We start from the raw sequence: 26,218 nt of genomic DNA, 5'->3' as shown, positions 1-26,218 counted from the left end.
GAAGTCATAAGAGAAATAAAAGGGCAAGGATTTTAGTTTTATGACAGCGTGTATGCACTGTATTTCCAATGTCCTTATTAAGGCACAATGAATCTCCAGAGTTAGTATCTTAAATTCCTACTAAAACTTCCCAAATTACTATTAATTTATTAACGTTTGTAGTAGTCACCTTCAAAAATACATCTAAAGATATGTATGCACATAAGCAGGATTTATTGTCTCTTTACTTCTCCCTACCACGGATTACTGGGCTCAAATCAGTGCTTTGAAACTTCTAGTACTGAAAATAGTACTCATCTGGAGAGGTGTTTCTGTCCATTGCAGATGGGCAAATAAAAAAAAAAACCACCTTAAAAATCGGTCATTCTGATTAATATTTAATTTTTGTTTCCTGTGGTTCTATTTGTTGTGATGTGCTCAGCTATGGTGCATTATCTCACCAACAACCAGAGTAAAGGTCTAATTTGCTGTTCTGAGCACAAGAATTTCATATTTTTTCCTTTCACTGTTTTGTGATGTAGCAGGTAGCTAGAACCCGAGCTGAAATTAGTGTGATTTTTATTTATGGTGTTTGCTAAGGATGTACTCAAGATACATGATTTGCACAAAAACTTTAACAAATCCCAGAGAAAACCAGAGAGCACTATTAAAGATGGGTGCTCCTAGAAAACTGAGAATTTTCAGCATGTTGGAAGTATTCAGTGTTCTGAGAATCAGTCCAGTACTATCTCAGGTGCTGGTAGTATGGGGACTCTGTAGTAGTTGGTAGGTTTGTTTCTGTAGCCTTTGCTCAATATTTGTCTCAAATGCAGTTTCTAGTAAGAGCAGTAAAACTTGTTTTTTCTCTGAATCTTGAGAAATGAGGTGTCCTGACTCCAGCTGGGATAGAGTTAATTTTCGTCCTAGTAGCTGCTGTGTTTTGGATTAAGTATGAGAATAATGTTGATAACACATATTGGTTTAGTTGTTGCTAAGTAGGGCTTATATTAAGTCAAGGACTTTTTCAGCTTCCCATAGAAGCAGAAAGGGAGCATGGACAGGACAAGCTGGCCAAAGGAATATTCTATACCGTAGGTCTCATGCTCAGTATATGAATGGGGGTTGGCCAGGGGATGGGAATCTGCAATCGCTGCTTGTGACAGGCTGGGCTATTCATCATCAGGTGGTGAGAGCAATTGCATTGCATCACTTTTTTTTTTTTTTTTTTTATATTCTTTTACCATTATTATTATAATTTATTTTCTCTTCTGTTACTCTTCTATTAAACTACCATTATCTCAAACCACGAATGTTTGTTGGTTTTGTTTTGGTTTTTTTTCTCCTCCTTTTTCTCCCTCTTCTCCCTACCTTGCTGGGGCAGAGGGAGTGAACAGCTGCACGGTCCTAGTTGTCGTCTGGGCTTTAACCATGACATGAAGTCACATGTAGACCCAGTCTGGCAAACTCTGGTGCACTTGAATAGTTCTCATTCAATTGTAATTGAGGGAGCACATAAAAAGTCTGTATCTGTGTAACTACAGGAAATCCCTTATGTTTGTATGTATTTCTATGAATATGCATTAATTACTGATTGTATGTATTTTCTACAAACCCTGTTGCCTAATTTTTGATTTAAGTACTCCAAAGCTTATAAAAAAGCACATACTTGGTTCAGGTGGCAAAACTCTTTGCATGACTTTAGCTTTGACTTTACTACCAGATACTCTGAAGTAGACATGCCAGTAGCATTCCTGCATGAGATATGTCCAGACTTCTTGCCGTTGAGTGAAGCTGTACAGGGCTAAGGCTACTGTGAATTTTATTTCATCAAGCAATATTCTCCTTACTTTCGGTCAGAATTTGTAGAACAAAATGAAATTAAAATTTCATGTTCTTTCACTCTCTATGTAGAAAAGCTCTGTGATAAAACGACTGCCTGGAGAAATGTACCCTATTCTTATACAAAGACTTAGGTAATTTAGATAGAGGTAGAAAGAATATTGCATAATAAACAAAGGATTTAACTCTGGAGCAATATAAAATTTTCTAAATGCCATATTTTTCTTTACTGTTGCATCTGAAATCCAGGACATGCTTAAGGTAGTTGTCAACAAAGGGCTGGCTTCATGAATATGTAGTCTTTTAAATAGCTACATTTACTAATGATGTTTCCTAATTTTAGCACAGCTGAAAGTAATAATTTTTGTGACTTTTGATCCATCTTTGGTTTCCAAGCTGATACAGAGGGTCAAACATTTATTTTAGCAGTCTGTGCTTATGTGACAAGAATTTTCTAGTGCTGTTCTGTGTAGAATGAGTTCTCTCAAGGTTGTGCCATCACTAGCAAAGCTCCCCAGGTGCTAATAGACTTTTAAATGCTTTTAGAAATGAGTGTAATTGCATTTTTTTTTTTTCTCAGAGTACGTCTAGGCGACAGACTGCTGAAAGTAAACTTGGGTGTTTGTCATTGTTCTTGTTAAATTTCATTTGCAAAACTTCATGTTGGAGACCAGTGTATTGTTGTTTACTGCCACAGTTACTAGCTCCATTGCAGAGATTTTGCATATTTTATGTCCAAGTCAGATGGTCCAGTGTATGAAATTTTCATTCCATTAACTTATATTTATAATGAAAAGAGCAATATTTGATTCCTTTCTGTGACCAAGGATTATTTAATAGCAAGGACAGCAAAGTACCTTGTAATATTAAAAGCAGTGACTAGAAAAGTTTAACATAGCGCCCCTGGCCTCATTGTGTACAGTTAAGAGTAATGGTGTGATTGCCAAAGGAATTATTTTAGAATTAAATGATTCAGAAGAACAGAAAGGGAAAATAATTCAAAATGCAGAACATTTTGCATTATCTGTAGTTAATTGACCTTCACTTCAAAGCATTCGGGCAACAAAGAGATGCCAAATTTATTGGCAATACTTGTGACTTGCCAAATAACTGATCAAGTTTTAACTATTTTTCTTCCCTAGGTGTTGTGATATATAGCCTAAGAGAATTTATGTCTTCATTTTACAGGTCAAGCCTTAAAGGTATCAGCAGAGGCATTTACCAGTGATCCCTGCTATTTGCCTAAGAGGCAGGCTGTTGTCCAAGCAGCACGATCTCTGCTTACAGCTGTTACAAGGCTTCTAATTCTGGCAGACATGGTTGATGTGGCATACTTACTGGAACATTTAACTGTGGTGAGTAGAATTTGACTTCACTCAGATTCCTTTTAGTCAAAAAGTGTCTGCCGATGATTCTTTCTGCATTGAACATTCTTTTTGTACTTGGGAATTGCAGATCCCGTGCACGTAACACCTTGGCAATTGGTATAAGTGTAGATTCTAGATGAAATTTGTAGAATGTACCAAAAAAAAAAAGGTCTTCTAACTCAACATATTTGATCTGGGGAAAGCAGATGGTTATCCATACAATTATATTTTAACTTCTTTTTATTTCTTATTTCCTATTTTCTAACTTGAACTGTTGTGCTTTTATGGCTTTTTGTGCGTGAAACCTTCTTGATGTTTCTGTCAGTAGTAGGGAATAATTTATTTGTAGGGAATCTTCAAGGTGGAATTTTATGTGGATATTTACAGAGGGAAAGACCTGAGTAGGTAAGGGTCTATCTCTGTGTTCAAGTCAGTTAGCGAGAGAGATCAGCTAAAATGCAAGAAAAGATCTGTGAGAGGGGCCTCCGGCAACTCCTCAGCTCCAGCTATGTATTTGTACGCTGCAGACAGAAAACTAGAAAATCCTAATGTTGACAAAGCTTCAAAAATCGTGCAGTAGAAAATATTCTCTAAAAGCCACTTAATGTTTTTCCACTCAAGGGAATAATGTATTTCGGAAGTGTGTATCATAATAGTGCTATGTTTTGGGTCATCTTTTTTCCCCACCTGTCTCTCTTTATACAGAAGGCATCATTCTTCTGTTCCTGTGTAAAACTAATCAGTGGTTGTGCCACTATTGCTGAATTAGGCAAAATGTCCACGCTTCTGTTGTTCAACTTCAAAATACTTTTCTGTCTACATAAACTCGATTTCCTTTAATGTCAGCCATAGCGTCCCATGTGAGCAGGCTTCCTTCCTTTTTTGAAGTGTGATTTTAATTAAAATTGGGTAGTTTTCTTTCATAGAGTTTCAGTATTTCTAAGCAACCATATAATTCACTTCATGATCTCCTTTTGAAAACGAAAGCTAACAATAACTGAAAATCATAAAAGAATGCAAAGTATCATTCAGGAAAAACTGCAAAGAGTGAAATTAAGTTTTATTCTTCCGTACTTTAATTTAGTTCTCTTAATAAGAGTGAGAACTGAATTCTTCAATTAATTCTTAGAATAAATTAATGTGGCGTAACACTCTCCAAAATGGCTGTGTAAAAAGACTCACACTAGTCCTTAAAGGAAGGTGGTACGTCTTCTGTATTTATTTAGTCTCTGCCATGACTGTTGAACTTGCCAACAGAGGTATTAGCTGTAATGATGTCTTTTTATGTTGACATCTAATTAGGAAATAGAAGATAGAGTAATTTCAACATATGCCACTGAACATCCTCCAATTCATTACAACTTTTGGTCATGCCTAACTGAGCCAGATTTAAATGCAATTAAATATTGTAATGAGTCTCAACTTGACTCTTTTCAAAATCCTTAACTTTAATTATTATACTTTAAAACTCCCTTAGGAATTCAGATTTTCTTCATTATGGACTTGCTCCAACAAAATGACATTGTATTCACACAGTGGATGCTGCGTAAAAAGTAGACCTTGTCTTTGCTGTATCGTCTCTAATATTCTCAATGTTTGCATGGTCATATGATTTGAAAATCAACTGTCTTTAAACTTCATTAGCAGTTTTTCTTTGAACTTGTTCTAAAATTTTAATACTTCTACCATATTATCCTCCTCTTCACAAAGACATGGATGTTACAGCTGTTCTTAATCATTTAAGAGATGAGAAATTTCATTGCTCTTTATTTCCATAACTCTGAGCTCTATAATTGTTATAGAATAAAATGAAGAAATTTAAAGGACTGAGCCAAAATCAATTTTAAAAAATTAAAAAAAGAGAAGTAAGAGTAGGATAAATGACATGAAAATTCTAACCAAGGAAGAAGTTTTTTTGTTTATATGTATAAAATGAAAGAAAGTGGTCTAGCATCATCAAAGAACTCTATAGAGTATTAATCAGATCTTATTCAATATGCAAGTATTTCATGGGGGAGTCATCTATTTAGTTACCTACTATTTTTCAAGCCCATTTATCAAAGAGTACTGAAAGTTTTTAGTCTTGCTCATTTAGTAAAGCTGGTTAATGCCAACACTGACATTCAAAACATTTGAAACCACACTTAATTCTACTGACAGAAAGCAGCCTGGATCATTAAACTTTAATTTCCTCTATAATCTGTGAATAAAAATAGAAAAAAAAAAAGGAAGCAACGACAATGTGACTAGCTGTCATATAAAGCTTTGTCTAGAGTTACCTGTCACATCTGCCATTCTAAGTATGTCTAGGAAAAAAGATGAACCTCAGCTACCTCCTTCCAGTTTATATAGTTTATAAATTGTTTACTGTTCATTTTAAACTTCAGACTGTTTTTGACTTCTACATAATAAAATCTTTTTTATATAAAACAGGGAATAATGCTGAAAATAACGAATATTTCTGTCACAAAAGATACTGAAATGCAACTTTTAAACTAGAAATAACAGGTCAGTCTATTTGGAAGAATTTGATAAGCTTGGCAGGAATTTCGTTCCAAATGTCCAAAAACGTACCTTTGTGAACATGAGGTTAGCTTTTTGAAATTTCACTAATAAAACAGAGATAATTTTGATTGTTTTATGGATTTTATAGGATCTTCATCCAGCAAAGCGTGTACCAAATAATGCATTTTAGAAGCCAGTACAACTTCTCAGTGACTGATCATGTTCTGACATAGTACACTTCTAGCCATTTGTGGAATTTACAACCTTATAAGAGTGTGATGGCGCAGTGCAAACAGCAAGCTCATTTTAGAGTTGACTGAGAAAATAAAGTACCTCACACTGATAAAAAAGATTTTGCTTCTTTAAACAAGTGAATTTTTTTAAAGCAGGGAAGAGTTTAAATAAATAGCTGTCCATATCTGAGTTTCCATACTTATTTTAGAGTTTGAAATCTCTAATCATAAAATTGAGTTGTGAAAAATGTAGTCAATAAAGGGCATTGCACTGTTTGATTCAGAGCTGTATTACCAGCCTCATTCATTCTGGTTAGTAATGCTCGATATTATTTAAGTGAATTAACAGACTAATGGAATTGCTTGAATTTATTGATCAGAGGAGAACAGCAAGAAGGTAACAAGTTCTGAGAGTTTCATTCAAAGCGCATTGGCAGTCTGTCTTTCTCTAATCTATTTCAGATCATGCTGAGCCAACATGTTTTATCTGCCTTTTTTCCCTTCTTGTCATGCTTGTAGATTTCCTGTTTAAGTCTTCATATTTTTCATGAACGCCATAGACAGCGTGATCTTTATAAAATGCTTGCTTAGAGTTATTTAAAACTCTTGCTGGGAAAAAAAATGAGAACGGCTACAGATAAGAAGCAACTTGTGAACCTGGGCCCTGTGGGCATAGTGCTGTCTGTTCCTCCCTTCCCTGCAGAGTATTCATCAGCATTAAAAATGTCTTTGAGCAGGAGAAAAACAGTATGGTTACATAAAGGAAGAGAGATAAGTCATGTCAGGCTTACCTACGTTTCAGATTTAGGTATTTGGTTCAACTCGCATAACTCTGCTTAAACTAGAATTTGACTTGCTCCCTGCACTACCATCTGACAGTATTGGTAGTGTGGTATCATGCAGTAAAACATTATAAAATGGAAAAAGGGCAAAAAAAGAATGTAGGCTACCATGAGGGTACAGGGCCAGGAGTCTTAATGGCTCTCTTCTAACAAACTGTTGCTAAGGAACGGACTCCCCAGTCACTGCAGTTCTGTTTATGTAATACCTGGTTTTGGTCTTAGCATGGGAATCACTGGAGAAAAAAAAAAAAAAAAAAAGAAAAAAAGGAAAAATAAGAGTATTATCCTTTTCTTGCCAGTCAGAAACATGGCTTTGAAGGGACCCTAATTGGGCAGCTTCAGGCACTACTGTTGCAGAATTTCTTTGAAGTGAGCAAGCCTGAAGGCTCCTGAACCTGTTTTACCAAAGCACAAGAAAACCAAATGGAATATAGTGTCTCTGTGTCCCAGAGGGAAACACATCTGCTGGGTTAAAAACACACTTAAATTAAAAGGTTTGAAAACAAATACAGTCCTTGCTTCTTTGCAGTGTAGAGCCTTCCCTTCAGTCTTAGTTCTAGTTCAATATCTCTCAGGAGATTTGAGCCTGCAGTAGACTCTTCAGTGTCATCTTCGTGTATATTGAAAACTTTTCTTTAATGTCACATCTAAGACTCTAGGTGTGGATCAGTTTCCTCACAAATTTCTACTTCTTGGTAGAATTTTTTTTTCTGCTACTGCAGGCACCCTGTCTGCTGTCTTTCACTGTGTCCTGTCCTACCTAGTATCGTAGAAGGTTCTCCATGAGCAAAGCATGCTTGGTGGATATGAGGATCATTTCCATTTCTTCCAGAACGTCTGCAGGATTTAGAGTACAGTGGGAGCAGACCCTCACCCTCTAGTGGTGGCAAGGCAGATAAATACACAGCCTTCCACTCTACTTTTTTAGTAGAGTCATGGGTAACAATAACAAAGGAAAATCATGCCTATCTACCACACTCTAGCAAAAAAAAAAAAAAAAAAAAAAAAAAAAAAGAGAGAGAGAGAAAGCAATAGGTTGCCTTCTTAGAACTCCTGCCTGGGGAGGAGTGAGTTTTGACATCTCTTGAAAACCGTGCATGTAGAGGTGGGTAGACAAACCTGGGAAGGGAAGATATAATTTTTTTTTTATTATGAATTAAGAAAAAGAGTTAAGGAAAAGATTCCTATAGCTGGGAATAGCTTAAAGCTGCCTCAGATTCACTGGTATCTGTATCCCTGAGATGATGAGACAGAATATAAGCAGCAACCTGTCAAGTTACACAGACCAGGAGAAAATAGTGATGAAAGCAAATTTATCTGGACTCACTTGGTTCTAAGCTTTATACAATGTGTTTGCACAACCCAGGTATAAGGGGAGGGAGAGTGAAAGAAGTAGGGCTTATTTTGAATGGATAAGGCTTTCTTTAAGTAAGATGGAATTTTTCTGATTTGGTTTAACATGCATAGTATGAAAGATATTTATATACGAATTTTTCAGAACAATAAATAATTGTAAAGTTCTGAGATGAAATCCAAATGATTTCTGAGATGATTAAAGCTTGGGGAGATCTATGATACAAAGGTGGTTTGTAGCATAGGTTAACATGGAATGCATGAAGTTGCCAGAAGTACAGCTGAGTTTGAGAAGTCTGTATTATGTCTGGTGACGAGTTTGAAAATTGTTTTGGGAAAGTTGGAAGGTGGGATATTAGAAAAGCAGGCACCTATTTTAAATTATTATTTAGACTTTGTAAATACCTGCATGCTCCAATTAGTGACTAGGACTCCATTGCAGTAGATTCTCTTTGAACATATCAGGAAAAAAAGAGCATTGCTAAATTGTTTCCTTCCGAGTAGTTATTACTGTGTTTTGTTTCTACAGCAACTTACTTAGTGAAGTGCAGTGCTTATAAGAGAATAATATGGAAGTGATGCCCTGAAATTTCCTTCTATGAGCACTAATCTTGGAAGGCAAATGCTATGTTGGTAAAATAACCTTGGAAAATCAGTTTCTCTTGACAGGTTATTTATTGGTAATATAGTAATGAATTCAGTGTAATGCAGAGTGGCTTGTCTGATCAACAATTATTTGTATCTCAAGCATGGACAGATCATCCTGATCTAAAGAAATTTATTTTATAACTTACTCTTGCTCTGGGAGGCGAAAATGAGGAAATGCATGCAAAATAGTATCTGCTTTATCATCAAAATGCATGTCTTCAGACCTTCTTAAAATGAGAGCAAAATCATCTGATATTTTCTGAGCGGAAAAAGCTATGTGACCTACTCTCCATAAACCTTCCTGAAGAGGCACGTTGCCCATTCCATTACAGCAAAATATTGGGAGAGCAACTATTTTCTCATAAGTATACGTGTTCAGTAATTGGAATTTAAGAGAGGTTTTGAATGTGTTTTGTTTTTTGTTTTTCAACCATATCTCCTGGTGATTTAAAATAGTACGTTTAGTGTCTTTTAAAGAAGCAGTATGTTATTAAAATAGGAAGCTGGTTTTTAATGAATGGGTTCCTTATGTCAGAATGGGAATAAAATTTGCTTCTTGTCCTAAATTCAACTTTTACTAATCCATATGAAAATTAAGAGAAATATTTCACAAATGGATAGAATAGTTCAGTGCTATTTTGCTGCCCTGCACAGTGGAAGAATGATAATGTTGATATTCTGAAAGACAAATACTCTTTCACTTCTGGAGCTCTAGACAAACCAGAAAAGAGCCATTTCTCTTTATTCTTTATTAACAGACTGGCTTTTGCAGCATTGGCTCTAAATTGGAACCAAGTACAGAGGAGACCAAGTAAAGAATGTGCAAAAGGACATTTGATTATGTCACCCTTAGGACTTAGCTAGGACTCCCAGGCAAATGAGATTAAAGGCATGTGGTTTGTCAAATAGCATCATTCAGAAACTGAAGAAGCAGTATCTGCTGCCTCCCATATCTCTTTCTGTTTATATGGAGATTGAAAGATTATTACCAGCAATAAGACTTTGTACTCCATATTTAATGATGTCTCCTCCCACATCTCTGAATTGTAAGCAATGAAGTAATTTATGCATTTCTATGATCTTATATTTCTGTGGCCTGGACATTTAGCTCACAGGCCATTAATTTTCATGTCTCATATTGAGGTTTCCAGGCTTGTCAAGGGAATCCCATTAAACTTGGAGATAATTTTGTCCGCCTAAGGTATTCTTGTGCTCTTCAGAAATGTGGCCTATACCAAGTCCTAGACTAGGATGCTTCAGATCCAAATTAGATATTGACTTGAACCAAAACCTCAGACCAAACAAGCTCCAACTTGTCTAGTGCAGAAGCTATTTCCTTGGGAGTCCATAGAGGATGCTATGAAGTGCAGCTGCAACGTTATGTTATTGAAATGTAATAATTAAACTAGACTTTAAAAATCAGATAGCAACTGCCTTTAATATCATTACTCATTCCACAAATTACTCATAATAAGAATGAATGTTTGCTTGCAACAGCTAAACATGGTAGTGACAGTGAAAAATGAACTTAACCTTATACAGAAAGATACAGAGCTAAGCTACAACATGAAGAGACTTTTAAGTCTTTATTAAATTGGATAAATTAATTTGAATTAAGATAAAACATAGTAAATTTTAACTTAAGTAGTATCAAAATTTTCCTGTTGAAACATTGTACAACCTCTCTGTTTATGCCTCAGCCTCTTCTCTTTGAACTCATTGCCTCATTTCTATTACAAATGACAGAGGACCAGAAGTTCCAAGGTTCCTGAAAATAGGTAGATGGATAGTGGTGGAAAAACCAAAAGGGCTACATCAGGAGCTTACAAAGACACCGGAGGATTCTCAGCCCTTATAAACAGCTTTCCTGCAGGAGAAAGTTCAGTCAGAAATCACATCTCTTCTTTGACATTACAATGAATAAGTTGTGAGGCTATAGGAAATTTAGTCCTTATGCTTACAGTCATAATTACTAATTAGATAGAACCATGATCGTTGTGTGAGAGGAGGTTGCAGGACTTTACCATACTAATCAAGGGTGTCATACTTATGAAAAGGCCATATTAATAACACTCTTCTCATCCATCCACGTTCTGGATCTTCATCACTTTCAGAGTTTGCATGGTGTTTGTTGCTTCAAGATACCTAAAGTGGGACTGTGAGAGTTTCTACACCTAGTTTAAGACATCCATTGTGTGCTTGTTTCCAGTCACACAAGCACACAACTTTCATTCAGCAATGTCTTCACAGTGCATGTTCACATGGCATCTGGTGTGTTATCCCCCTTGTGTGTATTAGTGGGCAGGGTGATGGGCTCTAGTTTTACAGTTGTTGATTTTGGTTTTTTTTATTTGAAATGAATGTTGTAATATTCATGAATGTAATGTAACGTTCTTGTGTTTTGAAAAGTTATAAAATTGTCTGTGCAGTATCTGTGCTATGAAGTTATCTACAGTAACTTGACAAACAGAAGCAGCTCTTCAGAATTGTTGAAATACTGGTATTTCTTCTCTACTTGTGGTCCAGCTTTCCTCAGAGGAAAAATCAGTGCAGGTAGTTACCCAGTAGTGCCACAGAAAGCAAAAGTAATGAAGGAATGCTACTTCTCAACTTCCACAAACTATGTTCAAAGTACTTTGAAAAAGTGAGAGGCAAAAAAGAGCTTCTGTGGATCTCTTATGATTATTTACATTTGGTTATCAGTGAGAGAGGAAAAAAACCCCTAAGTTCTAGAGTATTAGAACTAGTAAGTTCTTTTCACCTCTACACAGTAAAAGTGGTGGCAAGAGAGGTTTTCTTGCCATTTACCCAAAAATGGTGGTTCACACTGATAGCAGAATGATATCAAAAGATCCAGATATGGTTATAAGTTTAAAACATATTCTGATAACCTTTGTATGTCCAAGGCAGATTTTTCTGGTTTCCTGTTGATGGCAGTGAAAAGAGCATATGTATATTTTTTTTAAATTACTTGTTTGTTTTTCATTTACTTATGAGTTAAATCTTAAAAAAAAAATGTTTTTCCCTTGCATCTAAGGACAGATTTCTTTTAAATGGATAGCCTGGCCATCACCCATCTATTTTATTGAAGTATATTACCGTTACAGTTGCACATTTGGTTTGTACTTACTTATCCTTGCATGCTGGCTCTTATATCTCTTTCTAGAGAGCCAAATGCATTATTAACGGTTGGGTTGCTTCAGGACATAAGGAAGTGCATGAGCTTGCTAGTAGAGTTCCTCCCAAAGGAAGAACTGAAGCTATGGGATTAAGTGCATCCTTAAGAGGTGGATGGTGATGATTTTACAACTGTAGTACTTACTGTAGTCTAACATGTTGATGATTAAAAAAAACAGAACAAACTCAAAAAAAGACTGTACCTTATGTCCACTTAGTGAGTTTGGGAATCGTTAGAGACCTTTTCCCTGTATTACTAAACCCCATAGCAGGGTGCAGCAGTTTTGGGGTAATTTCTGGAGAAAGAAGTCACACTGTGAAGCAGTCTACATCCACAGTCAGTACTAGCTGTCAATGCTGTTGTCAACTTTTTAAAGGGGGACTGAAGATGAGTGGAGTTTTTTTTCCTCTTCTGCTTTTATGGTTCATTTTTCCAATTCAATGACTAGTTTTAGAAGGTTTTAGAGAAGTGTGCGCTGTAGTTACTACTGAAGTGCTTGATTTTCCAGAACTGACTGGAAAGCGGTCCATTTCTTTTGGTCTTTTGCCTCATTCCCTGGACATTAGTGCCACATGCAAGCTTACAGTAGGTACTTCATCTACAGGGGCTGTAAGTGCAGTAAGCTAAGTCAGTATTTTGGGTGGGTTTAGAAGATGTAGTTCTTCCTGATTATATCGGTGTAAATAATTGTTTATAGACTTGCTTCTGGTGATAATCACTGTGGTAACAAAATATTTCTAAACCACTTACAGCTTTTCAGCTGTCACATGCTTGTGAGGTGAAAAAGAATATTTAAGGACAGGGAAACAGAGAAGGTCAGAGGAGACGGTTCATGATTTCCTCAAGGAGGTGAGGAAGCTGTAGCTCCCATTCTCCTTTTGCATAAATCTTAACCTTTCTTTTATAGTTCCCTACAGCTGGGTTGGTATTGTTCATCTCTTTGAAAAATACCAGCACTATTTTTAATAATAGTGTGTGCATGAAAGAAGTTTTAAATTTAAAAGTAAGATCTGTAATGAAGTATAATTGAACATTTTGACATTTTGACACTGTCTCTCATAACATCCTCCTTAGGAAACTGAGGAAGTGTGGACTAGATGAGGGGACAGTGAGGTGCATTGAGAACTGGCTGTGTGACAGGACTCAGAGAGTTGTGATTAATGGAGCAGGGTCGAGTTGGAGGCCTGTAACTAGTGGTGTCCCCCAGGGGTCAATACTTGGGCCAGTATTGTTTAATGTATTCATCAATGACCTGGACGAGGGGACAGAGTGTATCCTCAGCAAGTTTGCTGATGATACCCAACTGGGTGGGGTGGCTGACACCCCAGAGGGTCGTGCTGCCATCCAGCTTGACCTAGACAGGCTGGAGAGCTGGGCAGAGAAGAACCTACTGAGGTTCAACAAGGACAAGTGTAGGGTCCTGCACCTGGGGAGGAAGAATGTCAGGCATCAGTATAGGTTAGGGGTGGACCTGCTGGAAAGCAGCTCTGAAGAAAAGGATCTGGGGGTCTTGGTAGACAGTAAATTATCCATGAGCCAGCAATGTGCCCTTGTCACCAAGAAGGCCAACGGAATTCTGGGCTGCATAGGGAAGAGTGTGGCCAGCAGGTCAAGGGAGGTCATTCTCCCCCTCTACTCTGCACTGGTGAGGCCACAACTGGAATACTGTGTCCAGCTCTGGGCTCCCCACTTCAAGAGAGACAGGGAACTACTGGAGAGAGTCCAGCGTAGGGCAACAAAGATGACTGAGGGATTGGAGCGTCTCCCTTATGAGGAAAGGCTGAGAGAGCTGGGGCTCTTTAGCCTGGAGAAGAGAAGGCTGAGGGGAGACCTTATTATGGCATACAAGTATCTAAAGGGTGGGTTGAAGGAGGATGGAGCCAGACTCTTTTCAGTGGTTCCCAGTGACAGGACGAGGGTACACGGGCACAAGCTGGAACATCGGAAGTTCCGTTCAAATATGAGAAAAAACTTCTTTAGGGTGAAGGTACCAGAGCACTGGAACGGGCTGCCCAGGGAGGTTGTGGAGTCCCCTTCTCTGGAGGCTTTCAGGACCCGCCTGGATGCAGTCCTGAGTGATGTGCTCTGGGCAATCCTGCTTTAGCAGGGGAGTTGGACTAGATGATATCTAGAGGTCCCTTCCAACTCTGAAATTCCATGATTATCGCAGATTTCATACAGAATGTGAGCATATTGCCCAAGGTGAGTATCTGGTCTTGCAAATTACTCTTAAGTAAATTAACTTGCTAAGGAGTACCCTGTTATCTATATGATCTGCTGTTATGCTTGATAGAATGAGGAGTTCATGGCCTATGTAAAGTTGCATATACTTTTATTAGTCGCAAAAAAAATATTAAAAACTATATGAATATAGTTCATCCTGTAACATGGCATGGAAAAAGAACTAACCTTTTAGAAGTTGTGTTGATTGCTAGTGTTTTGTTTTATGCAAGTCTGACCTATGAAGTTAGAGGATTGAATTTAATTAAATAGGGCATATGTACTATGCTTTGAATTCTGGGATTGATTTCAAAACAAAATTGTAGGAATGTCTAGAAGATGGTATACTCAAGAGGTGACACAGCTCCATAACATTAGTATTTAGTGGAATAAAATCCTAATACAGCAAAAAAATACATAAACAGTGTGAATGATGGTATTTTGTTGTTCTGTGTTTTTTTAACCATCACAGTTTCAAAGAACATTTGAATCTTTAAGAAATGTATCCAGTAAATCTGAGCTACAGAAAACCTACCAGAAGTTTCGAAAAGATCTGGAAAATCTGGATTATTTGGCATACAAACGTCAGCAGGTAAGACCGTGAAAGCTCAGAGGGAAGACATAGAATACTGGGCATAAACATGGTGGATGGTAGAACTGATGGGTTTGATAGAGTTCTTGTTCTGTCAGGAGGGTTTTATGCTTCCTGTAATGTCATCGGGTAAGCCACTAGGTGGAGTGACAATTCTACTTAATGCATATGATGTTGGACTGCATGGGTTTTGATTTCTTAACAGAGGGGTAGGTAAAGCAAGTACATGAGCCTTTGCAGACTATTAAACTTTGCATTAGCACGTAACTTTTTTTTTTTTTTAGTTAAAGGGCATAAAGGTACTATTTGGATTTTTTGACTAAACTAAATCCACATAAGTTAATGGAATCAAGCGTTGACTATGCATAAAAAACACTCACTTCTTTTTCTCCTTTAGAAATGAATTTATATGGATGGCTAGATTACATAAAACTTTGAAGTGTGTGTGGTCTTTGACTCGTGCTTGCCAAGATCAAGGTTAAGTTGCATTGTTAACATGTATTTAATGTTGGACGTGCTTATCCATGGCTTCTGTGAAAATGTCAGCTCTCATAATAGGTCTTCACTTCATTTTTGTGTTCTTGGTAAAATAACACTGCCTCTTTCATAGCATACTGATGAAATGCTCTAATATTTCTGGGGGTTGTTTTGGTTTGTCTTTTTCTGAATTCTGTCGCTTGGTGTCAGTGTTGTCAAACACTTCATTTGCTTGGGGGCAGATCACTTACAGTTGTTTAGATCAGGTAATTGATTAGATGATAGTTAAAAATTAGGAAGGGGCTCAGTGATGGATGGTATCTGAACACATTAATATTTGATTCTTGAGATAGGGAGGTCAGGGAGCAATTGGCTTGGGTGAGTTTTGGTGTGGTGGGAGCTGTTATTCTGGTAGCACTATAGGATAGTTCTTTGCGCCCTCTGACATGGGACTGCCAGCAACCAAAAGACAATGTTTTAATTGGCAACTAATGTGGGTTTATGTTATCTGATCTGATAATTATGTCAAACATAATAAATGTCACATTTGCAAGGGCTCAGAGAGCATTTCTGAGCCAGGGAAGTATAAATTCTATAATTATTTCTCAGGCAGTCATCACACTTTTATTGGGAGTAGCTTTCTCTAGTCTGAATTCTCACTCTTGACTTTGCAAAATTCCTGATTATTTCAAGTGATGTATGTCTGGTTCTCTAGCAGACTCAAATATGCTTCAATAACATACTTCATTTCACCCTGAGCAGGGCATCTTTTCTCCTGTTTTCTGATCTTCACTACCCTTCCCATCTCAATACTTTGCAGTTTCAAACCATTTGGAGAATCTCAACATCCTTGTTTAATATCAGGCATGCATCTATCTCCCCGCGCTCTTTCTGCTCTATATTTAACTGTGTGGGCAGAAGCTTTTGCATTTGGAGGTACTAAAGGTGTATTAGGTGTTAAAATCACTTCCTGCTTTCAGTCACAGAACAGAAGATAGGCTGTTCTGTCTTCTGTTCTGTGATCCAATCTTTCTAAAATGTTGTACAATGCTATTAAGAAAATAAACTAGGCAAAGGCTGAAATTATTAAAAAAACCAAAACCACAAAACAACCCCCAAAGCAAAAACAAAGCAGGGAGACTAGGTATGTTCTCCGTGTCTCAGTTAATTTGCATTGTATACTTGATGAGTAGTTTTATGGTTTTCTTGAGTAGTATTTTACCTGGTTTTGATACTGAGATTTTCGTCTCAATAGAACTTGGTTGGAGAACCTTCAGTGAGGCACTTGAAAAGGTGACATATCTACTTATTATAGAAGATGCTTTGAATTGTGTCCTGCTTTGAAAAGAAAGTGATCTCTCTGTGAAAGATTAAATTTGGTTAGATTACTATGCAAAACCCACAGACCTGGATTGGGACTGGAGCTGTTCTGAGTTTGTGACATTTGTATCTGAGTTTGTGGAGTGTGCACATTTAATTGATAACGACTTATATGCTCTTTTATTAGATTAAGGGTATATTCATAGCCCCACTGGCAAAATGTTGAGTCACTGCCATCTGTTTGGAGACAAACAATTGTATAAAATATGAATATGAATCCATTCATGGTAAAGCAAGTGTTTTATGTAGTCAAAGTAATGAATATTTCTTTTGAATTAAATATGGTTATCTGCTTCTGTCCTTATTTTTTAGATGTAAGACATAAAATCCAATATAGCAATGTAATTCTTCAGTGGCGAAGTCTACAGGACAGATGGGAAGTTAAAACTGTGCTTTTTAAAGGATGTTTAAAATGACCCATGTTGACTGTGATTTATAAATATAGACCAAATTTCTATGAGTGGTAGAAATACACAAGAGGCAAGCATGTTTGGGATGATGGCTTATACTAAGTAGTTTTTAACTGGCAATTTTCAGAGTGGGGTAGAACGTCTTGAATTTTCAGATAGCCAGCAGATTTCCAACAGAAGTGTCTCTTTAAAATAGGCAGTGAGGTCAAGAATTCAGTTCTGCCTTTCTTTATAGAAAACCCCCAAAGTTGTTAGCATATGTTGGTCAAACTTCGCAGAGCTTTCAGATTCTTATTTTGCAAATAGGCTGAGTGTATATATGAGCTGGCATGGAACTGGTGAGGGTGGCTAAATTCTTTGGTGGTTACAGAGGAGGAAGATGGGAAGCTCTTGGAGCTGGAGACTTTAATGTCACAAAACTGAACTATGTGGATGATGTCTATTATCTAGTGGTCAAGAAGCTCTTCACCATCCTTCTGTGTCCCAAACGCAATATGAAATTTTGAATCGCATCTGTATGCCAGGTCTAGTTACTGTTGCTGTACTGTTGCTGTCTGTGATGAACTCCCACCATATTCAAGTCTGCTCCCAAATATATTGCTGTGTGTCAGAGCTTTCCTTCTTACTGTCGGTTAGTGGAACACACACAAACAAAGCATTTATACTGAATGGTGGAATGTAGGCTGACCCCTTGCAAATGTTGATAAATGATGCAGGTGAAGAAATGCACAGGATCTGCTTACACTCAGGTTGTGGTTGCTTGTTTGGCCAAGCTAAGTGCTGGCAACTGCAGACACATCCACAGCCCTGGCATGAGCTTCATGTTCCTGTGCCTGTCACTCTTCCCATTCTGGCATTTGTGTAACCCTGCATAGAGATGCTTCGGTGTGCTAAACTGACTTAAAATTATGCGCTTTTTGGTGATCTTATTTTGTTGCTCACTTAGCACTCCTCTTCCCAATCCAGATGAATGTCCGTTCATCCATCTAACTTGCAATGACCTAATCTTTCTGCATGCTTATAGGGTTAGGTTGCATCCTCTAGAGAAGTTAGTTTGAATTGAGAATATCAGTTTATAGCCAGTCTGCCATTTTGAAGCCTTCCAGGAGATTCCTGTCTCCAAGAAATGTAGTTTTTCTTTCTTGTCCAGCAGATAGTTTGGCAATTCCTTTGAATTGAAACAAGCTTTGCATTTCCTTGATAGTGACTGTGATCTGTGACATTTGACTAAAAAAGAATAGCTCTGTGCCACAATGAGTAGTGAAACTGTTCTCTTACTCTGTGACTTATTGGAATGTTTCCAATAAGAGTTAAGTAAGGTTTACACTGAGCCTTTTTTTGTATCAACCTAAATATTAACACATCTGCAATATGAATATTTAAAGGGGAAATGAAACAGGACAAAAAGGTAAAGCCCTTTGGGTTAAGAGGGGCCTCAGTGATAGATCCCAACACTCTTCTTGGGATCCTGTAGTAGGTGCATGCTTCCTTTTTTTCTTATATGGGACCTTGTTCCTGTTGAAGAGAAGTTGTCTGTATATTGTTCAGCTGGAACAGTACTGGTTTAAGGCCATGCTTTACCATGATTTTACTGTAAAGTAATTTCAGGATTGTTGGGCAATAGCTACAATAAAAAATGGAATTATAATCAAATTCAGTGGTATTTAGCACCTGTCAAACTGAAAAATTATTGCAGCTACTGCTGCTGTTCTTAGTGTTAACAGTGCCTTTAGCACGCCTGTAGCAGTGCTGACTGTAATTCAAAGATGTTTAGTTTTTGCCTAGAAGTCTCCAGCAATGTGGTAATCTAACAGTTGACAACAGAATTTACTTCATCTGCAAACATACACAAAAGCAGTATCCTATTGTAAAGGTATGTTAATTTAAGGTTTACTGATTTGATTTTGATTGTATGCCCTCAAGGTAATTATGTGTTAAAGGACTGAATCTACGTGAAACCATTGTGGTTGTTCCATTTAAAAATCTTTTTAGGACTGCTTCCTGATGATCGTTGCATTTAGAAATGTGTTTTAAGAAGTTGTGTTAGAAACTGAAGGAGTTAAGGGTTGTATCAAAGATGTTTATGGGGCACACAGTAATTTACTTTGCTTATGGGAAATAATGTTTCCAGGAGATAGACCATAACCCTTAACCGGTTTTACTTCAGAGCAGTCCATCATTATCAGTACTGCAGTAGTCTTCACGATCATATAGGTCAAATTTACATTTTAAAATTCTTAATTTTGGAATGAAGATTTGTTTCTACAGTCAAATGGTATTTCTGTTTGTTAAAATGGAGTAAGTGCACTTTTATTCTCTACCTTTTGATTGTTCACTTTGCTTTTTAAGATGGCATTGTGTTGAGCATGAGATTTGTTTACCAAAGTGCTCTACTCCAGAAACTGGAGCCAGGTTTTCATAAGAGATTATCACCTATCAACTGGCAGGTTTATTGTGTGACAAACACTTTTAAAAATATGCTGAAAATTGGAGGGAGTTCAGGGTAGAGGTGAATTATTTGTTGTCAAGAAAACAAGCATTATGATGGAAAACTTAAGGAGCTCAGTCATTGTAGCTTATCTGGAAAAGGTTATGGCTTGGAAATATCACAAATAGAGGTAGTTAACTAAATCTTTATTCTACTACACGAAGTATGACAAGATGCAATGGGTGGAAGTCAGAAAAATTTAAACCAGAAAGCAAATGAATGTTTTTGACAATTAACTAGTGAAATGGCTTAGTTAAGAGGTGCAGTATATTAATCGCTGCCTTTCTAAAAGATGTACAGAAACTGAGATGCAAATCAAAGGGAATTATTATGGAAATTTTTAAGGCTTGTGCTATTCAATGAATTTGAAGGAGAATTCATATTTTTTTTTGCTAGACTTAAGAATGATAGCACATTTGGTTGTGTATTTGAGGGTAAAGGCAGAATTATGTCTTTTGAATTGCCATCCTGGACTAATAAATGGGTGAGTTTGTTTGCTTTTGTACTTACCACTCTGCCACTGTCTATTATTCTGCAGGGTTGGATGTGTTGAGTTCTTGTTTATGAATTTTCAAACAAGCCTAGCACTTCACTTTAGAGTAATTTTAAAGACATGTAGGCATTTGATTCCCATAGGCTTTTCTGAAAATGCCTTCTTTCCTTTCCTTCTTTAATATTTAGTTGCACAATATAAATTATAAAATGAGATTATAGGTTGTGTTTCCAGTATTCTAGCTTATTGTCTCCATTTGACATAAGAACAACTATCTATCATGTTGTTGTGTAATTAAAATAATTGATTTATGCATTCATTTAAAAAAAGCAAACAACAAATCAGTCTCAGTAGGTGCAAGTGAAAAATTATGACAATTCTGTTTTCAGCCACCTGACATTTTTGATAGTTCCATGATTATAGCTCTGTCATTTAACCATTGCTTCTGTTTGTCCTGTGTGTCTATATGGTTTGCTTAGTGGGTGAAGAGGTTTTCCTTTCCCCTGCCCACTGTAAAATTCCCCTGTTTACAATTTTTTATTGTGTGTTTGGGGCGGTGGGTGGAAGACTTTTGAGTCTCCCATCAACTTTACCACTGCATGCACCATAGTTTTACAGCTCAGCTCTTCAGTTGGATTTGTCTGACTGTAGTGCTACTCTTTCATGATTTTAAACTGCAAGCGGTTCATATCTCCATGAGTGTAATTTTTCTAGCTGTGCATGGAAGCCAGACCTCTGACAAAAAGTCATACCTTTGCCATTTGAAGGAGGGTGAAATCAAATGACAAGGGGAAAAAAAAAAAAAAAGAGATGGTAGAGAATTTCTTTTAAAAAACAACTCTTCGGTAGCTTCTGTGTGGGGTGGGGTGTGTGTGTTTGTGTGCGTGTGGCTTAGGATCTGGTGTGCTCACTGTGCAGTTTCACAAGGAGCAGACGGAAGGTTTTGCTGGTCTTCTCATAGATACATTTTTTTACTTGCAGAAATCTGAGCATTACGAAAATTAGGTAAAACAGAGAAGAAACCTTGGGGGTGTGTGTGTGTGTAAACCAGGAAGTATAGTTGCCTAGTTGGTCACATTTGCGTCTAAGTGCCCGATACTTGTTCTGTGGCTAGTGCTAAAGCTGCTTGATGCTGATGGCTTCAGAATCCAGCCTGATGTTAGTCGGTGTGATGAGGGAATAACAAGAAGTTGATTTTTAGTAAGTAAGTTGAAGTGTCACTGTAAAGGGGTACTCTAATTTAAAAAAAAAAAAAAAGAAAATTTTGCTGAAAGTTGAACACTGACAAACTGAATACTGGGTGGAGTTCCTCTTTTGGACCAATAAAGTTGTATCCAAAACTCAAAGAGGAACCATTTGCACCTAATTACTTTTTCCACAGCTGTGATAAATGGATGAAATGTAAAGAACGGGGAGGTTTATTTTTGTCTTCCAAATGCAAAAAGAGAGCAGTTGTCACCCAAATCTTGCCAAAACTCCAGCCATGAATGTCAAAGCATAACTGTCTTGCATGTCTTTGAAATATTCTCATGTGAGCTAGTGTGTTTTGGAATTTGGGGGAAATGGACAGAATTCTGGTTTATCTTGCATCCAGGATGAGAATTATGAGAAATAATCTCTTTCCCCCTTTCATATAGTCTGTGGAGGATATAAGTAGTGAGTATGTAAAGCCTTCAGCCTCCAAGATATGAGGAGTCAAACTGTTATCTGAGGTGCCAGTGACAAAAAACCCTTAAAACTTTGATATTAGAATGGAAATAAAATTAAAAAAAAAAAAAAAAAGGAAGTTCTGAAATGGTTATATATTTTTCAGGAATAAAAATAGTCGTGCTGTAAGGAGGTTGAGATAGATGTGTGCAGCTTATTCAGACCTGGTTCTCACTTTCTTGGGAAAACAGAAGAGGGCTAAAAAGGCTCCGCTGGGTCCGATCTTTCCAAAGCTCAGTCTGTTGTTGTGTCTATGAAACTGAGCTACTGTTTACCTGTGCCCAGAAGGTCCTTAGTTTAAGTAGAAGTTTCTAGTCTAGTCTTGTCCCTGATGAATATATCTAAAATGTCTTGGGAGCCAAGGATGGATGATGCTTTAAGCTTAACCATGGAGTGCCCAGGTAATTTAAAAACAAACAAACAATACAAAATTGAGTATAACAGTAGGAAGGAAATTATGTCTTCAGCTAGGAACTAAATTATAGTAACAACTACGTAAGTAACACTAAAAGCACGTGACTTAAAAAGCTGATGAAGAATTTAGAGTTCATGCCACAGGGGACATGCAAGCACCACTGATTTTTGTACCTGAACATTTGGTATGGTACCATATATGTGTCCTGTATGAATTTTGATGTTTGGGTATTTTATTTCATAGGTATCTAGTGGCACAGATTAGAAACCTATTCTTTCAGTAGACTAGAAAGAGATTCCTCCCCATGCCTGCTCCAAATGAAATATACTGATACTTCAGATAATATGTTTATTCTAATGTGGGACAAACCCAGAATTTGTGGAATGTAAATGGGATCAGCCTCTAAAGAGAACGGTACTTACTGATGCAGCAGTAACTGATAATATGACAATTATGGTATTCTGTTAGGCAGCAATGCCCTGTCAAGGAGCTAACAAAACTGTTTTTATACAGCAGGTCTGAGGTGAGCCTTGAAAGGAATAAAGCATTTGGGGTTAATAGTTTTTGATTTCTCAGGAGAGTTTATTTAAAAAAAAAGCAAAGTATTTGTCAAGTGTATTTTAACAGTTGACATCACTGGTAAAGCACAGTTAAGTAGTATAACTCTGTTGATGCTAGATGAAGCTGTGCTGCATGCTAAGCTCCCCGGGCCACTTTTTTAAAAGCAGTGATTCATTACCCTGACCCGAGTTAACCAGCTGCTAATCACTCAAGTCATCGTAATGAATTCCTGTCCCACAGTCCCTCAATGCTATGGTTAGTGGCGACACTAGTCTCTCCTTGCTGCTTCCCATTTACTTGCAAATGTTGACCGAAAGGATTGGCTATTCCCTAACCAGGACCTTGTAGAGGGCGGCTTTAAGAGAGCTCACATCATCTGCTCTAGTCACAACCGAGGAGGTAAGAAGTAAGGTGGAAGGAAGGAAGTATGGTGAAAAAGGGAGAGGCAGATTTTCAGTGATGAACCAGGTAAGGTTTCAGGTGATAGGTTAAAGTGGACACCTTTAATTTCACTCTGCTGCTCTTGCTCTCCAGCAACACTTCAGTGGGCAGTTAAGTACAAGTAGTGAAAAATGTAATTTTGCAGATAGCATGCTGCCTTCTGAAGTAATAGTAGCTTTTGATTGGTCTTCAGGTATAATCCATAACAGTGTATGTTTTAATTGTTTAGCTCTAATCAAAGATGTGGGAAAGCAGAATGTCATTTCTTTCAGATATAATCTGCTCTGCAAGCAGGGGTGTCCTTGATGGACTTTTTACTACAGCTTAATTTGTACCCACCAATGGGCCAGAGTGTGGCTGTTGTAGCTGCCCGCAGCACCAGTAAGCCTGTTGTGGATTACGCAGTGTGATGATTAAAGCAGGACCTTGTGTAGCAGAGCGGATGGAAAAATGGTCAGATGAGAGACTACTGGAGAACCACTCCCATACAAGCCAATATTTGGATTTATTTCTCTTTGGCTTATATCAAGAAAATACAGTGCAAATTTGGGATGATGCAGAGATTCAAAGTGGAAAGATTCAGTGCTCGAAAGAAAAGCTAAGTGATTTAGAATTAATCTGATTAAATCCGTGAGCCTTATTCCTTCAGCCTTTCCTAACGCTGAAGGCTTTCCTATTGCTAACTTTAAAGTGGTATTGGATTTTCTTGAGCAGAGAGCGTAAGATCAGGTCGCTACCCTAATGATTAGGATTTTTAAAGAAAAAGGTGTTCTCTGAGCTGCTGAAGGGGCAGTGACATTAACCAGACTGAGGTACGTATGTTGAGAACTCGGATTAGAGAGTGATTTGACAAAGTGACTGCTTACCCTTATTTCAGTGATAACTTTTCTGGCCTAAATAATTCGAGTTCCTCATGCTTGCAAAGAAGACAGAAATAAAGAGCATCTGATATGGAGGAATAACTGTGGGTGGGACAGATAGAGCGCTCTCACTGTAAAGTGGATTATATGATTTAGCTGAGAGTAAAGGTGAAATAATGGATCTGTGTATTAAAATGCACAAAGGAATAATTCTGTGCTACAGAGCCTAGACTCTCTGAAATGGCAGTCATTACCTGTGACATTTCTGGTACTGCTGGAGTTGGTTGGATTTTTTTTTTTTGATTAAAAGTTATGTTTAGGTCTATTTTTATTTTTTTTTAAGAGCATGAGATGGACAGACTGACTTCTATCCAAAAATAGTATTTGCTCCAAATTCAGATAGAAGTTCCTGTTCTATTTGATTTGTGAGGCTTAAACCAACACAGTCTAGTGAGTTTGATATTTGTAATTCTGGGTAATGTGTCTCTTCTCTTGACAAAGGTATTTCAAAGTGCTTCATTTTCTGGTCCACTACAAAATGGGAAACATCGTGAAATCTCTGGGACGATTTTAGAATTACAAGTGGTTACTAGCACTTCTGGTCAACAAATACAGGAGAAATCAATGTATTGCTGTATTAAAGTTATGTCTAGTGATCCAAAATATGTTAATTACTTTAAACAGATGACTTTTAAAAGATTGGATTGAAACCAACTAAAGACAAGGTTCTTGGTATATTGGTCTGTTTGTAAAATCCTAACAGCACTGAAGTAATCGCTTTGGTAGAATTTAGCCAGCCACCAAGACAATTCCATTCTTTGACCTTAAAATTATAAAAGGTATACTTTCATACCTCCAGATGCTGATATCAGACAGGCACCTGTTGCTGTGGACTTTGGAAATAAACACATTTAAACTGTTTCAGCATGCTCTAATACTTTATAAGACCACAAAGAATTGCAAACCACCCCACTATCTTCTGAAAGTTGTCTGGGTTTGCTTCCTTCTGATAATAGTCATGGCAGTCCAAGCTCACCTGGAAGTTCCTGGCCAGTCAGTGTGGGTCTGCATTTTGGGATATCGCATCGGGTTGTCAGGCAGTTTCTGTAGCTGAAGAGACACCACCTTTCCTGGAGAAAAAGGAGACAACAGTGCAGTGGCTGCAGGCTCTTGCTTAGTTCAAAACATGTTGAAGCACTGTTCTCCTGCTTCGTTCAAAACATGTTGAAGCACTGTTTCCTTATAGATACAAAATTGTGCTGATCTTGCTGCAGCGAGAGGCAGCTTGCTTCTCTGGGCATACATTGCATCAGGTGATTGACAGTGGTTTGCCTCTGGGCTGATTTGCCGGGCTCTGAGCCCCTTACGCAAGTCCAGAATACACGCAGAATGAAACATGGAAGCTATATTTCAGTGTGACTTGTCCCCTTTCTGATCCATGGCTGAACTGTAATCAGTACAAATTTTGTCACCTGTACATGATCAGCTTCGTATTCATGAATTCTCTCCATAAGAGAGTCATAAATTTAAAAAAAAACCTCTGGATGAGTTTATGGTGCCTAATAAGATAATCCCCATGTTAGCCAAAGTGTACACAGTTTTTGAGAATAATTGGAAATGGCAAGAGAGCAGTGCTTTGAGAAACCACTGGGTTTGAGAAACTGGGCATATTTCAAGTTTATATGACATATTTTCTGATTAATGGAAGCTCCTTTGAATAGAAGATTACTTTTTAGTAAACTTCTGTTTTGAGGAAATAAACAAGGATGATAAATGATCGACTTTTTGCAGGGGACTTCTTTTATATTGTCCTGCCTGATTCCAAATAATACTTTTAGTCCAGTGTCTCTTTCACAGTCGGTATCAATAGATCTATATAAGCCAGGTGGTCTATGGAGACTGTTTTGAGAATTACCATCTTAGGTTGCCTGCCTTCCATTTTATTTTATTGACTTTAATACTTGGTTTCTATATTCTGAGCTGACTTTATTTATACTGGTTTAAGTAGTTTCAGGAAGTTAATAGTGTTATAAACTTAAACCAATATAGCTAAGGTCAGAATCTATTCTAATTGGACAAGAGCAATTTCAGTAAATTAAATGTTTTAAAACTAAATTGCTTGCCTCTTTCTTACTTTGAAGCCTAGCTTTGTTCACTACCAGCACACAATTCATGTGAATTGTACTCAGAATGAACATTAAGAAGACACAGCAGTATTACTATTATTGTA

At 37.4% G+C, this 26,218-nt stretch overlaps 1 protein-coding gene across 3 annotated transcripts in view; it reads left to right on the top strand.

Moving 5' to 3' along the window:
* Positions 1 to 26,218, top strand: part of CTNNA3 (catenin alpha 3) — a 539,182-nt gene that overhangs the window by 35,194 nt on the left and 477,770 nt on the right. For all 3 annotated transcript variants that reach the window (XM_063338117.1, XM_063338118.1, XM_063338116.1), the window contains 2 exons: positions 3,007 to 3,173; positions 14,637 to 14,756. In XM_063338117.1, the coding sequence (XP_063194187.1) occupies positions 3,007 to 3,173; positions 14,637 to 14,756 (287 nt within the window). The remainder of the gene's footprint in view (positions 1 to 3,006; positions 3,174 to 14,636; positions 14,757 to 26,218) is intronic.

This window comes from Chroicocephalus ridibundus, chromosome 6 (genome assembly GCF_963924245.1).
Source record: "Chroicocephalus ridibundus chromosome 6, bChrRid1.1, whole genome shotgun sequence".
Taxonomy (NCBI): domain Eukaryota; kingdom Metazoa; phylum Chordata; class Aves; order Charadriiformes; family Laridae; genus Chroicocephalus; species Chroicocephalus ridibundus.
The sequence above is the reverse complement of the archived record's forward strand: the minus strand, read 5'-3'. Positions and strand labels throughout refer to the sequence as shown.